Source organism: Urocitellus parryii, chromosome 4 (assembly GCF_045843805.1).
Source record: "Urocitellus parryii isolate mUroPar1 chromosome 4, mUroPar1.hap1, whole genome shotgun sequence".
Taxonomy (NCBI): domain Eukaryota; kingdom Metazoa; phylum Chordata; class Mammalia; order Rodentia; family Sciuridae; genus Urocitellus; species Urocitellus parryii.
Genome location: NC_135534.1, coordinates 163,722,401 through 163,737,868, shown reverse-complemented (window position 1 = coordinate 163,737,868; position 15,468 = coordinate 163,722,401). Strand labels below are relative to the sequence as shown.

At 41.5% G+C, this 15,468-nt stretch overlaps 1 protein-coding gene across 1 annotated transcript; it reads left to right on the top strand.

Annotated features, from left to right (window-relative positions):
* The first annotated feature begins 1,767 nt into the window (after positions 1–1,767).
* On the top strand, positions 1,768–10,997 carry LOC113189649 (cyclin-dependent kinase inhibitor 2A-like). Its single transcript, XM_077797343.1, has 4 exons — positions 1,768–1,893; positions 5,330–5,636; positions 8,899–9,109; positions 10,814–10,997. Exons 1-4 carry the CDS (start codon positions 1,768–1,770, stop codon positions 10,995–10,997), a joined length of 828 nt encoding a protein of 275 aa, XP_077653469.1.
* Positions 10,998–15,468: the final 4,471 nt, after the last annotated feature.

Below are 15,468 nucleotides of genomic sequence, written 5' to 3'. Positions count from 1 at the left end.
CAGCATCTAAAGCTGAGCAATCTAATTTAAATATATATATATATATATATATATATATATATATATATATATGTATGTATATATATTATACAATGTAAACTTATTGTATTTCCTTTTGCTTGTTATACTCTTTAGTTCTGTTTAACTTTTCATTGTTACATACATTGTATTATATAAGAATGGCAGAGGGGAGCCAAAATTTCAGTGTTTAAGGTCTTTTTTATCTACTCTTGATCCAAAGCGTTTTCTTCTCTGTGCCTCACAAGATTGTAAGTGGATCCTTTAAATAGATAATTTTATAGTTCATACCTATTAGTTTAGGATGTGTGGCATTGTTCATAATATATATAACAATTCATTTAAACTGACAACGTCTCTATAAAGCAGGACTACTCTTAGCCACTCTTTTTATGTCTAAGAAAAAGTGAAGATATTTTCAGTAGGAAGAGAAGTGTGGGAAGCTGGAAGGAGACCCAGGAGTGGTCCCCCGGGACAACATATGAGCCTGGTTTCTGAATCACGGTGTAACTTTGCCTCTAGAACGCCAGGTAGTTTTCTGGGGTCTGGGAAGAATGACTTTTTTAAGCACCATCTCGGTTCTCCCAATGACTCCCTCCCCCACTTCTCTATTTCCCTAATTGCTAACAGGCAGATTTCTTCCTCATCAGGCGTTAAACAGACCTCATGTTTTAAAAGCCAGCCCCTATACCACGCCTTGCGCAAGTGTGAAAAACACCCTCACCCAAATATCCGTTTTAAATTGGGAAGCGGATTGGTAGGCTGGAGGGTAGGCGAACTCTCCAAAATGAATGCTTTGAGCTGGAATTTCTGGTATCCCAGCTCAGCGTGGATCTACCGCGAAAGAAAGTCATGGGTTTGAAAGGACAGGCGGCGGTGGTGTGTGTATGTGGGGGTAAGTGTGTCATCTAAAACAAAGGAAAGTCTTATAGTCCTGCCAATACTGTCCTTAGTGAAGCTCTTGCCAGCAGAAGGGGATAGCTTTGGCATTTCTTCTGATTAACACCCTCCCCCATCATCCCAGATGTGGGATACCTATAAAAACTTGAATATAATATAATTATAGTGTAATGATGGCAACACATAAGCGCTAGATTATTATTTCCAATCTATTTTAATGCGCCTGTGACAATTTCATTGAAATGTTCATAAAATTGAAAATTTGGAACTTAATGGGTTAAAAATGAAGCAATCTTTGCCTATGACATTACTGGGTTTTGGGCAGTAAAGAATCCCTCCTAGGTTTTCTAATGGTAGGGTATCACATTGAGGAAGAAGGAAACGGGAGAGAAATGTAGTCTTACCCGGGTGAACTAGCTCAGAAACCCACGTGCGCCTCTTTCGGGCGGCCGGAAGACGCCGCAGTTAGGAGGGACGACCCCAGCGCAGCAAGGGAAGCAGGTGGGGAAGGGAACCCGGGAGCTTTTCTCCCACCGCTTCCTAGGGCTCTAGGCTAGGACCCCTTTTGGCCAGTGCCCTGTGGCTAACCCCTGGAAACGGCGAATTCACCGGTGTCACAGTCACACTGTATTCAGAGTGAATGGCGCCTCCGGGGAGACAAGTGAACGGCGCCCTCCTGCAGTGGAAAAGACGCCGCTCCAGCGGTAGACAGTGTCCGGGGGCCTCTTTCTGCCAGCCTCGGAGGAAGAAAGAGGAGGGGCGGGCAGATCGCCACTGGGCGGGGCGGGCAGCCCGCTAAAGACCCCGGAGGCTGGGGGAAGGGAGCGGGAGCTGGAGGGCCCGAGCCGCATGGAGTCTTCTGCAGACACGCTAGCCAGCGCTGCAGCGCGGGGCCGCGCCCAGGAGGTGCGGGCGCTGCTTGAGGCAGGCGCGCCGCCCAATGCCCCGAATCGGTACGGTCGGAGCCCGATTCAGGTAGGTAAGAGGGTCTGCAGCGGGAGAAGAGGATGGCGGGCAACTTCCGCGGACGGTGTTGGCAGTGGAATCCGAATTAGATAGCTCTTCGTTGGTTTCAGCGAAAAGGTGACGCTTCCTGGGAAATTTTTAGCTGGGGTTTGGTATGGCAGCCTCCTCCTGGTGATTCTGTAGGGGCTCGGGAAGCCCAGGAAGAAATGGGGAGGCCCACGAGTATGGATCTCCAGAATGTTGTGAAGATGGGGTGGGGTGGGGTGCTTATATTAGATTGAGGTATTAGATTGAGATACAAACTTTACAAACATTTATGATAAAAGCGAGTTTTAAAGAAATGTATTTTTAAAATGATCTGCTGGAACACATAGACCCTGAATTGTCTTCCTTGCTGAGGGGGATTTCGTTGGAAATCTACTGCGTATATTTGGAATAAATATCGACTAAAATTATTCAGAAGCAACCACATTTTGTGTTTGTTTTATTTTAACTGAGTGGGGAGATATATGCTTGATGTAGGCACTTAGAAAATAAAGACAAGTATATGAAGATAAACGTTAGTGTGATCTGGCCTAAGATGTCCATTTTGTTATATACTGTTTTGCTGTATTTAAATTCTTTATATGGTTTAATTTATTTCTGATAGTGTTTTCAATTCCTCATTGTTGCGAGAGAATTCTCATTTCTTCCCTTTATGCTCCAGTTTTATGTTAGTGGGGGAGGGTAGTGGATTTGTTGGGTTTTCTTTGCTTTGCTTTCTTTCTCTCTTTTTCTTTCCTTTTTGCTTTCAGTAAATTCCTAAATATTAAGCTAAAAACCAATTCTGGCAGCCACCACCCAGATTTTTATTCCAAATGGTGACCGTTATTTCTGATTATAAAAAAGAAAATGTATATGAGACAAATGCACATTGAAAAAAAAATATTCCTGCATAACAAGACAAAGGAAACTAACTCTACTTGGAACTTCACAAACTGCCCAAATGACTTCCTTCCCTGAAACTATGAAAAATATAATAAATTTTACACACTTTAAAATATGAATATACAAATACAACCAAAATGCTCTAAAACTTAAGATTGTTTGGAATTTGAAGTGTGCAGACATTTTGAGTCTAGAGAGTTTAGGTTGTTGATTGTTTAAGATAAATGTGAATCCTTTAAAAATTATTTGTGCTCATGAATAATAACATCTCTGAAATTTTGTCAGCAGCTTAGAGTTTGACTTTGGAGTCCTAGAATATATTAGAAGAGTCCTTATTTGATTGAATTTTTAAAAGAAAGGAAAAAGAAAATTTGATAATTATATTTGACAATCACTTAGCAGGGAGAAGAAAGGGGAAATGATTTTGAATTAATCAAATTCTTGCTTAATACAGAAATACTTAATTTACAGAAAATTTGAAGTACTAAATTCAAGTTAATTTCTTATCAAATGGATTTAGGGACCCTCCAAATATTTCTTTCCTTTTTGCTTTTGGTTGCTATTATGATTTAAATACTCAAATGTGGGTCACTTTTCATCTTTTCATACCATAAAATATGTGGGAAACAATTAAGACCAGTTTTAAGACCAAGATGAAGGATTTCATCAGATACCTGGACAATGCAGTGCAATGTATTTTCTTTCTTTCTGTAGGTATAATTTAGATAACATATTTTCTCCTGTCTTTTTTTGCAAACTAAGTCAGTTTCACTTTCTTTCAAGACAAGATCCAGTAACCATGCTATAATTTATTATGGTTTCTTGATTTAGAAAAATTAATTTGTGTTTTATTGATACAGAATATAACTAAAATAAGTAATTCCTCTTTAGGTAGTCACTGTCCCTGAGCTAATATAACCAGATGATGAATATCCTAAAAAGAATTCTCTACCATACCACCCACCATACAGCACTCAAATTACAAGGTTGCAGTGATTATAGACAACATTTTTAAATTCCTCTTTGGAAATGGCTTTATTTATTCTAAGATGATTTAGGAATCAAGAGTTCAGCATCTCCTTTTCCCAATAACCCTCAAATCATAAAATTGGAAAGTGTTTTTGTTTCCTATTGCTACTATAACAAATTGCCACAAATGTATTGGCTAAAACAAATAAGAAATTGTCCTTTTGTAGTTCTGGAGGCCAGAAGCCAAAAATGGATCCACAGGACTTCTTTCTTTTAGGGGAAGCTATCAAGAGGAATCTGGGTTTCTTGCCTTTTCCGGCTTCTAGTGACTGTCAAGTTTCTTGGCTCAAGGCCCCTGAGTGTTTTCTTTTACCTTTGCTACCCTGCTTATATCTTTGCATTGATCTTGACCCTATTGAAAGGACATTGTTGCTGAGGCTGTAGCTCTGTGGTAAAATGCTTGCCTTGAATGTGTGAGGCACTGGGTTCAATCCTCAGCACCACATAAAAAATAAAGAACTGTGTGTTCATCTACTACTGAAAGGACATTTGTGATTTCATTTGGCCCACACTCAAAATCCAGAATAATTTCCCTCAAGATCATTAATATAAAATCTGGAAATTCCCTTTTGCCCTGTAAAGTAACATATTCACATCTTTTAAGGATTAGGACACTGACACCTTCTGAAAGCATTATTATGTTAGAGGGGCATTATTCAGCTTACCACAGGAAGGAATTTTAGAGATAATCGAATAAGCCTTTTTATTTTATACTTAAAGAACTGACATTTAAACCTCTGTGGTGGCATACACCTATAATCCCGGCTACTCAAGGCAGACATCTGAAACACAAAGATGAGGTAAAGGTCAACCCAGACAATTTAGGAAAGCCTGTCTACAAATGAAAAATAAAGTGGACTGGGGATGTTACTCGGTTTAGAGCACATGCCTAGCATGTGCAAAGATTTGAGTTGGAGCCCAACTACTGCATACATAAGTAAATAAAATAATAAGTAAATAAATAAGTAAATAAAGTTTAACATTCTGGGAAGATAAGATTAACAGAGTTTTGCAAGAATTAAGGGGTATGAGTGTGCTTAAAGTTTTCACTTTTTAATAATTACCACATCTGAGCTTGAATATACAGCAATGTACTATGCAGTCTTTGAGCCTGGCATAATGTCTCTAAATGATAGGGAAAATACAGGAAATTATTCTGTAGTAAAGCCAGTTTGTCTTTTACCCTTTTGTTGTTGCCTATGCCTCTGGCAGCGTCCTGCTTATGGCTAGGGCTCTCTGAAAGGTTGGTGAATATACTGGAGTTTCATGTGTACTGAAAAGTGGAATGGGTAAAATTGGAGGGGAAAAGTTGGTAACTAGAAGCAAATGAAGGGTAGCTAGACACCGCTGACTTATACCCTTGACTGCATGGGGTGGGGGTGAAGCTTCATAAGTAGGGTTTTTTCCCCAACCAGTCCTGCCCATACCATTGCCCAGGCTCTCCCTAATCATTTCTCTCCCGCCCCCTCCCTTTCTCTCCCTCTTCTAGGTAATGATGATGGGCAACACCCGCGTAGCCAGACTACTGCTGCTCCACGGCGCAGAGCCCAACTGCGCAGACCCAGCCACCCTCACCCGACCAGTGCACGACGCGGCCCGGGAGGGTTTCCTGGACACGCTGGTGGCGCTGCACCTGGCAGGGGCGCGGCTGGATGTGCGCGACGTCTGGGGTCGTCTTCCGGTTGACCTCGCAGAGGAGCGGGGCCACCGCGACGTCGCGCAATATCTGCGCGCGGCGGCAGGGGACACCGAAAGCGGCAGCCCAGCCTGCACGGCCGGAGGGGAGGGTCCCCCAGGTGAGGATAGGTGGACAACAAGCACTTGAACCTGAGAGCCTCTGAAGCTCAGCTCTGTTATTAAAAGGGATAGTTGGGCCCGGGAGAGCAAAGTCGAGGTCTCGCCTAGAGTCACCTTACACAGCTAACCCTGAGACAATCTGTGTGGAAATTGAGCTGCCTCGCGGGAACTGTAGAGAAGATGTAACCCGAAATGAACTCAAGCGTGGGATGGAAGCCCATCCCATAAATCCTCTCCTTATTCACCACCTAAATACCCTGCCTGCAACTCAAGGCCTACTGGGCATTAACATTGTCAACTAGAAGGCTAGAGGTTTAATATATCCGGATTCCTCTCCAAACTAGCTGGTCAGTCGCATACACTCACCAAGTCTCAGTTTTCCCCAATGCATACCTACTTTGAGGGGACACAAGTTCCAAACTCACTTATGCTAGGCATCATCAGGAGATCTGTCAGTTCGGGTGCTTTTGCTTTTATGCATGAAAATCTGGCTCTCTGCCTTATGTGGTAGAGTTTTCCAGAGCTCCTCTAAAAAATTTTGAGGGTACTGAATGGAGACCTTGAAATCTGCACTCTGTAAAAGACAAGTTTTCGGTTTCTTAGAGACTTCATGGGAAGAGAAAGGTCCTCCTTGCCTTCCCTTCTGAGACCTCAAAACTTTTATTTTCCCACCAACTCATCCCCTTCACTGTAAGGGAACACTGTAGGATGGAGGACCAATGGCAGCGTTGGTGCGACAATGGAGTAAGAAAGCAGAAGAGCCTAGGAGAGGAAGTAGGTTGTTGAACTGGACCAAACAAATGAATCTGGCAACCCCCTTGTAACCAAACCCAAGATATTTAACCCAAGCACGATTTCCTTTCTTTACTTTCTTCCCTCCCTTTGTTGAACCCTTTGTTGGTTCCTTAAATCCCTCATTCCTTCCCATTCTCTCCAACCCCTCCTCTTCAAATACACATATCCTAGATATCCTTAGGGGGTTGTTCCAGGAACTTCCATGGATACCATATCCTCGATATCCTCGGATGTTCGTGTCCCTTTTAATGCCATGGTATTTGCATATAACTTACACACACACACCCCGCCTATATATTTTATTTATTTTGCATTGCTGGGATGGAACCCAAGGTCTTACTCTGGTAAACCAAGTCCTCTAAATCGGAGCTGTAACCCTCCACCTGTTTAAGTCTAGAGTGCTTATAATAACTTTTCCGATGGAGATGCTATGTAGACTGTTTTTATACTATGTTGTTTAGAGAATAATGACACCCCACCTCCCAAAGTCTGCACATGTTCAGTACACAAGCAACCATGGTAGACCTAACCACATTTTTCACAGGGAATTAGTTGAATCCAGATAGGGAACCCATGAATAAGGAAGATCAACTTAATTCCTTCCCCCCCCCTTGGGTGTGCCTGCAATTTAAATCAGGTCTTTGAGTGTTCTAGGCGAACTCTATACATCCTTATCCCTGAATGGAATTTTAAAATGAAGATCCTACCACATGATCAGTCCCCTTCTAGATGCTGGGGACACAAAGATGAACAATACCAAACAGATTACTTTCCCAGAGCTTACATTCTGGGAAATAGACTTTTTTTTTACAAAAGCATTTTAGCATTTGTCAAACCATTACAATGAATAAGTGAACAGGAGAGACTAAGACTAGAGAACCTGCCTGATGAGAAGAAAGTACTCAAGGGAGACAGCGAGTCAAGCGCAAAGACCGGGGCTCGGGGCTCGAATGATGGTGCGAGTGTTGGCGGACCTAGTGAGCTGGACATGTACAAAAAAGGCAAAAGCTAGATCTGTTAGGAATCTTTTAGATAAAATAAAAGACAGTTCATTTAGTTCTAGAAACAATAGGAAGCCATCAACGGGTTTTGGGGAAGGACATAGGGACCGAACTATAGAACTGGAAGCGATAGAACCGGAGCTTCTCACCTTGTCAAGCGAGCGACTTCAGAAACTGAAATGCCCTTTGGTCGCGCGAGCTTGCTGGCTAGCTCTGTAACCAAAAGAGGAACAGTGAGAGATGACATTTTCACGCCCGCTGGGCTCCTAGTGTTGTGAGGGTCGAGACCTTGGCATTCGTTATATACTCCTCCCAGCCATTGCCGAGCGCGCAGACCCAAAGTCCGTGCACTCCTGGATCTCACAGGCTCCGGAGTGTGGCGCGGGATGTCAGGCTTTAGAACTGTTGGGCAGATCCTGTGCCCACGGTTGGTGAAAATCGGGAGAAGGTGTACATGAAGACGAAGCCATTTTGAGAAACTTGGTCATAACCGCCAGAATCCCGGGTCTGGGCTGTGAGAGAGGTGGGAGGCACGGACAGCGAGTCTTCGACTAGTTTCTAATGCCAGTTTTCTCTTTATCCTTTACAGATAACCCCGACTTAAAGAATCATTGAGGTCTGAGACACTTAGAGCCTCAATCTACAAAGTTGGAAGAAAGCCCTACGTTTTGCCAAAATTTCTCCTGCTTTCTTATTTCCAACTTTTTAATAAATACAGCTTTTAAAAAACGTGAACTGCTTCTTTACGTGGACCTGGCTTCCCTCTGCCCGAAATTTTCCTTTCTGTTTACATTTATATGTTATTGTAAGAGGTATTTTCTTTAAAAAAAAAAAATCCTGCCTTTTCATTGGGCGGGAGTTTTTATGAGTGAGTACCCAGGTCCTGAGGACTTAAGTATGTACTTCCTCTTTCCCAACGAGGCGCGCTGTTACCCCAAATGGCGTTGTTACAGCCATTTAATGAACTGAGAAAGCTCAAAGGGGCTACGTGCCTTTTTTGGATCAAATAGCTGGCAAATTGCAGAGAGAACTCTTTTTTTTTTTTAAAAAAAAGAAAGTTTTCATTCGCTCACATTTATTCAGTCTATTTATTTAGGCTCTATTATGGCCCTGCGTCAGAGATATAGAAGGGGTAGGGGACACGGATATCAGCCAATTGGCACACAAAATACATAACTAGAAATTTTGATTTCAATTTCGTTGAATTGCAAAGAAATTTGTGAGATTCATCATTGTTTCAGATAAATGCTGCCGTTAGAGAACAACACAGCTATGCATTATGAGACATCCAGATTTCAGAGATGATAAAAAAAAAATCAAAAGTCAGGGCTTAGAATAGATGAGATTCGGCTAAAACGAGGAAGGAAAATTCCAGGGAGAATTTTGCTGGACACTAGTATGCTCGGCCTTCGGTTAGGATCCTCTTATTTCGCGAACCTCACTAGGTTTAGGGTATTCCGTTCAGGAGCCAAGTCGAATTTCAACCCCAGCCTAGGAGCCCTTGTCTGCTACTTTCTAAGTCCTAACGTGGCTGGTCTCCCATCTCGGTATCTGCGCTATGGAACTCTGCCGGCATCGGCTGGCAGCCAGTGTAGAAGAGGGGATGAGGGCGGAGTAGTTCAGATTGCCACTTACCTCTACCAAAAAAGGCAACTCGTGCTTCTCCTCAAAGCAGGGTAATACAGGGACGTGGCTCTGACTTCAATTATATCCAACTGCTTCATCTCAGGTTGGAGCACTATTGCTCTATTATTTATTTATTTTTATTGAGGTGTAATTCACATAACCTAAAATCAATGATTCAAAACTATACAGGTAGGGTGGCATATGCCTGTAATTCCAGTTATTCAGGAAGCTGAGGCAGGAGAATCAGGAGTTCAAGGACAATCTGGGCAACAGGGTAACATAAAATAAATAAATAAGCAAATACAAAAAGAAAACATGAATGCCATTTAATTTATTCAGTGTTGCTCATCCATCAATCTATCACTCTTATCTACTTCTAAAACATCTAAACATCTTCATGATCACCAAAGGCAATCCCATTTAGCATGCCCATTAAATCCTCCTTGCTCTGCCCTTGGTAGTTGCAAATCTTATTTTGTCTCTACAGATTTACCTATTCTGGACATTTCATGTAAGTGGGCTCATATATGCCGTGACAATTTGTGCCTAGCTGCTTTCACTTAGCACAATGTTTTCAAGATTCATCATCCACATTTCAACATGCATCAATTCTCTTTTTAATGACTGAATCATATCTCATTGTATAAATATACTGGAATTTGTTTATCCATTAATTTGGTGATGAACATTTGAGTCATTTACCTTTCAGCTATTGTGAACAGTTCTGCAATGAATGTGTACAAGTGTCTGAATTTATGTTAATTCTTTTCCATAAATGACTAAGAATAGAATTTTAAGGTCATAAATAATGCTATGGGGCTTTGTTTTATTTTATTTGTAGTGTACTGGTGATACCCCATGCCCTTTTAATAAAAAAAAAAAATTTAAGAGAGAGAGAAGAGAGAAAGAGAGAGAGAGAGAGAGTGTGTGTGTGTGTCTTTTTTGTAGATGGACACAACACAATGTCTGTCTGTTTGTTTGTTTGTTTAATGTGGTGCTGAGAATCCAACAGGGTCCCACCCTGCTTGGCCAGGGCTCTACCACTGAGCCACAATACCAGCCCCAAATTTTTTTAAATTTTGAAACTGGATTTCACTAAGTTGCCCAGGCTGGCCTTGAACTTTTGATCCTCCTACTTCAGCCTCACTAGTAGCTGTGGTTACAGGCCTTTGCCACCTTGCCCAACAAATAATTCTATGTTTAGCTTTCGGAGAATTCAACATTTTCTACAGTGCTGCACAATTTCATCTAGGTTGTCTAATTTGTTGGCATACCATTTATTCATAATACTGTATTCTCTCATAATCTTTTTTTTATTTCTTTAAGGTCACTAGTAATGGCCCCACTGCTCTGTCGTTAAGTCCTCTTGTGGATTCAGCGTCCACTTGGTTGCAAAGTCAATTCGACATTTTTTTTTTTTGCGGGGGGGGCTTGTTTTTCTGTTTCAGTGGAAGGAAAGGCTCTTGGATCTCCCCACTCTGGGCGTTCGCTGTCACCTATAATTTTTAATTTGGCTTGGTATGGTTTAAGGCAGAATCACCGAATACCTCTGATGTGCCAACTTCCTTTCTCCACATATCCCTCTGTGCCTGCTATCAGTGCCCATGTCCGGCTGCCTTTTTCTGGGTATCTGTCTTCCACCGCGCTCTGAACTACCCTAGTACTCAGCGATAAATTGTCTCTCTCCAATTTTTCTCTCCTCTCCCCACCCCCAACCAACTGTAAGACGCTCACTTCCTTCCCTTCTGTTTCAGAGATCGCGAGTTCGCAATAATTCTCCTTCTTGCCAGCAGGCTCCTCCGTGGTGTGATGTTACACCTCTGGGACAGCACACGCGCCTACTTGAAAGCCACACAGCCTTGGGCCAGGAGGCGTTATCTCTGGGGCCCTTCCGTGGAGATCTGCCGAGCCTCCCCGCGAGGTTCCCGAGCACACTGAGCAAGCGCACAACCGGCTAGGCTGCTTCGGGGGCGACCTGCAGTGGAAACGCCGGGAATAGTCTCTGGTCCTAGCGGTGCTGGGTGCAGGAGGCCGCAGCCACCCGCGGACGCCAAGTAACTCACACCGGCTTTCCCCAGAATAATCAGAGGGCGGAGGGAGCGTGCGAGGGGTACTGGAAAGACTGAGGGGCTCTAAACCCTCTGTCCAAGGGCCGGAGGCTGGAGAGGGGCCTATGAGATTGCACTTTGCTGGCGAGGACTTTCCGGTAACGACGGACAAATCCTCTGAACCGGCCGGCCGGTGCCAGGGTTGTGAAGCGGAAAAAAGGCACTTCCGACCCAAGAATTCTCAAGCTTCCCTGGGAGCGCGCGTCCGGACAGCCGTGAGGCCCACGCGCGCCCGGATGTGGCGACCTTGGAGCCCGCGAGATCTACTGCAGCTTTTGGCTCCCCGGCGTGTGAGAGACGGAAACTTGGCCGCGGTCCTATTTTGTCCCAGGCGGTTGCCCCACTTACCCCGGTGGCGGGCCAGACGCGAAGGTACCTATTTAGCCTTGTCACCCCACCTCTAGTACAGGAGATTGAACCTAGGCGCCCTATCATTCAGCTGCATCTCCAGCCCCCCTCCCTTCTTTCTTTCTTTTTTTTTTCTTTTCTTTTTTCTTTTAATTTTGAGATAGGGCCTTACTCAGTGGTTTAGGCAGGCCTGGAACTTTCGATTCTGACTCAGCCTCTAGAATATTTAGGATCGCAGGCCTGCGCCACCGGGCCGGCTAATAAACGTATATTTTTAAATGAATACGTTATTATTATTTCCTCTTTTTCTATTAGAACGTGTCTTTTTAAAAATTATTTTGTTGTTGTTGTTTTAGATGGATACAATACTTTTTTATTTATGTATTTTGATGTGGTGCTGAGAATCGAACCCAATGCCTCACACGTGCCAGACAAGCACTCCACTATTGAGCTACAACCCCATCCCCTAGAAATTGTCTTTGAGTGAATTATAACGTTTTGTTTTCTGAATTTTCAGTTGTCTCTCAAGTAGCAGAGTCATCAGGAGTTGCCATAGATCATCTGCAGACAATCCAGTTTTAGAGAATCATTTCTTTATGGGGATGGTAGCCAAAAGAACAAGTCTGAGGACATTCCATTTACATTTTCTATCAACTACTAGTGAACTTATTTAAAGTATTGCCTCTGTTTATTAATATTTTTAAGGCACTTGAGAACAAACTGAGAATAAGAATTCCCAAACCCCTATCTCCTTTCGGAGGGCAATGTAGCAGCATCTCCAGAGCCTATTTGCACTCATTCCTAGAAAAAGCTGTGCCCTTTGAAGGGGAAACAAAGTGAAAAGTTCTAACTCTCTAAGCTATCTCCTCATTCCTTAATTAATGCAAAGAAATGCTCATTGAGCACTAACTCTATATCGGTCATCGCCCTAAGCAATAAAAATTGTAAAGGACTCGCCAGCTACCTCAAAGGGAATATAGAAATAAAAACAGAAAATATTAGTGTTGTTAGTAAATTTTTCCACCTTCTGTTTTAGCTGCTATCTCTTGGGAGAGTCTTCTCATGGCTTGGAGAACTTTATTAACAAACTGAACATCTCTCCCTGCCCCCAACTAAGCCAAGCTTTCTTAATTTGGTAAACAATTCCAAAAGATTTTTTTTTAAAAAATGAATAGGAAGCCGGGCACAGTGACTCACGCTTGTAATCCCAGTGATTTGGAAAGTTGAGGCAGGAGGATTGCAAATTCAAAGCGAGCCTCAGCAATTTGGCGGGGCCCTAAGCAATTTAGCAAGGCTCAATCTCCGAAACAAAAAATACAGAGCTGGGGCTGGGGATGTGGCTAGTGGTTAAGAACCTCTGGGTTCAATACCTGATACACAGAGAGAGAGAGAGAGAGCGAGAGAGAGAGAGAGAGAGAGAGAGAGAGAGAGAGAGAGAGAGAGAGCGCAAGCCCCCCAAATCTCATGATTTACCCTCCCCCCATTGGAGGTGGGAAAGAGAGGGAAAAATGCCCCTTTCTTTGTAAATTATTTAATAAAATAATTTATTGTTGTTAATAATTTAGGTGAGAATTTTTTTTGAACTTAGCAACCCAGTAAGTAAATCTTTGGATCCTTCTACCTGACAACCTTCAAGGCATCAAGGATGATTAATTATTATGTAAATTTAAAGCTATTTTAACAGGTAAATAGCTTGTATCTATTGCTATAATTTCAAGCTTTAAATGGGAGTAGTAAGATAAGATAGATTTGGCCTTAGAAATCAAGGATATCTTTTTTGTTAGGGAAATAAGAATATAGTTTTTACAAAGCTAGATAATTAAATAAGGAGATGAGAGTTAAAGGAGTGAAGAGAATAATGGTGTGTTTCTTTTTGTTAGGAAAAGTGGGTCTCAGGAAGGCCAGGTGGGCTGCTGAGTATCACCACAGGACCAATTATGGATACTTATGGACAGTGCAGTCATAAAGTGAGGGGCCATCCTACTCAAAGGCAGGTTTGTTATTTAATACAGAAGAGCAGAATTATTAAGTAATCAATGACATATAAAATAAAATAGAAAGAAATTGATTTCACAGTTTCAATTGGAAAATAGTACTGTTCCAGGAAATAAGGGGGTTGTACTAACTACGTGACTGCTGGGCAAGGCTAAAACAAAACAAAACAAAACAAAATTTCAGTAACTAGGCAAATTAGATGATGATGATGATGAGTTTGCTTTCTTTTCCTCTTGTACAAGAAAAGGTGTGGATGAACATTGCTGAGGGGACTAAATTTGTATAATATCTCTGGATGAAATTAGCTATGTCTATGAAAAATATAAAGGAATATTTATATGCTTTGACTCAGCAATTTCACTTCTAGAAATTTATTCTAAAGATACATTTGCACATATGCAAAATGGCCCAATTAAAGGAATAGTTGCTATAGGTTTATAATAATAACCAAAGATATGAAACAATTTCAATGACCATAAATGAAGAGAGGCTTAAATTTTGAGGCATCCTTGCAATAAAAACATATAGTTATTTAGAAGAATCAGGCAGGGCTGGGGATGTAGCTCAAACGGTAGCACACTCGCCTGGCATGCGTGCCGCCCAGGTTTGATCCTCAGCACCACATACAAACAAAGATGTTGTGTCCGCCAAAAACTAAAAAATAAATATTAAAAAAATTAAAAAATTAAAGAATCAGGCAGATCTAGTAAATATAAAATGATTTCTGACATACATTGTTGAATGAAAAAAGAGGTATAGGACAAGGTGTGTAAAACACTAAATTTAAAAATATTTGTATATGTGCTTGTATAACCTAAAGTATTTCTGGAAAGATACATGAGAAATTGTCAACTATTTTATTTTTGTTTTTTTTTTCCTTTTTATTGGTTCTTTTCAGTTATACGTAACATCAGGATTCATTTTGACATAATTACAAGCACATGGAATACACTTTGCTTTAATTCAATCTCCGGTACTTACCCTTTCCCTCCCCATCTCACACCCCCTGTGGAGAAGGGTCCCTTTATTTTACTGATTATTCTGATTTTCTTCTGGGGCATTAAATATGTCTATATGTTGTTCTTGATTGATGAGTCTTCCCCTTCTCCTTCTGTAGGGAAAGGGACACTTTCCCTCAAAGGCTGTGTCCTCACTCATACACCTTGCCTAGGTGCTTCAGATGTGAGCAGTTATCAGCACATCAGATGGGATCCTCAGAGCCCATAAAATGATTCAGGAATATCTGGGTAGGGCAGCAACTAAAGAAATTTTTTATTTCATGTAAATCAGCACCTTTCCATTTTACTCCAAGGCCAGCATCCTGTTTTCTCTCCACAGTTCTTCCATAGAGGTTTATGTTAGTGAACACGCACTAAATAAATAAATAAATAAAAATACTCTTGACTTCAATGTGGTCCATATATATATATATATGTGTGTGTGTGTGTGTGTGTGTGTGTGTGTGTGTGTGTGTGTACATACATATTAGAAAATTACCAACATAATTATAGATACATATGCTGTAACATTTTAAAAAAATAGTCTACCTGCTTTCCTATTTTTTTTAAAAAAGTCAATTTCTAAAAACCATAAAATGGCTTAAGCAATTTTTATTAATGTTGTGTCATCCTTTATGCCTTGTATAATGCTGGATCATTTACAAATTTAGTTCTAATTAGTTATACATGGCAGCAGAATGCATTTTGATTCATTGTACACAAATGGAGCACGAAGAAGTTATTGACTGTTTCATCAGGGAGTATATAGAGGAAGGCTTACCTTGAACTGAATACAATTTGATGCCAGGTGTTTTTTATATTTTAAAAACTAATTGCAGTCTATTCCCTAAAGACCTAAAAAGAGCATGCTACAGGGACACTGCTACATCGATGTTCATAGCAGCACAATTCACAATAGCAAGACTGTGGAAGCAACCTAGATGCCCTTCAATGGACGAA

Excerpts from the sequence above, each read along its gene's own strand:
- LOC113189649 (XM_077797343.1), top strand. The coding sequence starts at position 1,768 with ATGGAGTCTTCTGCAGACACGCTAGCCAGCGCTGCAGCGCGGGGCCGC. Across the intron at positions 5,637-8,898 it reads CGGAGGGGAGGGTCCCCCAG|GAGCCAAGTCGAATTTCAAC; the intron begins GTGAGGATAGGT and ends TATTCCGTTCAG. Across the intron at positions 9,110-10,813 it reads GTGCTTCTCCTCAAAGCAGG|AGATCGCGAGTTCGCAATAA; the intron begins GTAATACAGGGA and ends CTTCTGTTTCAG.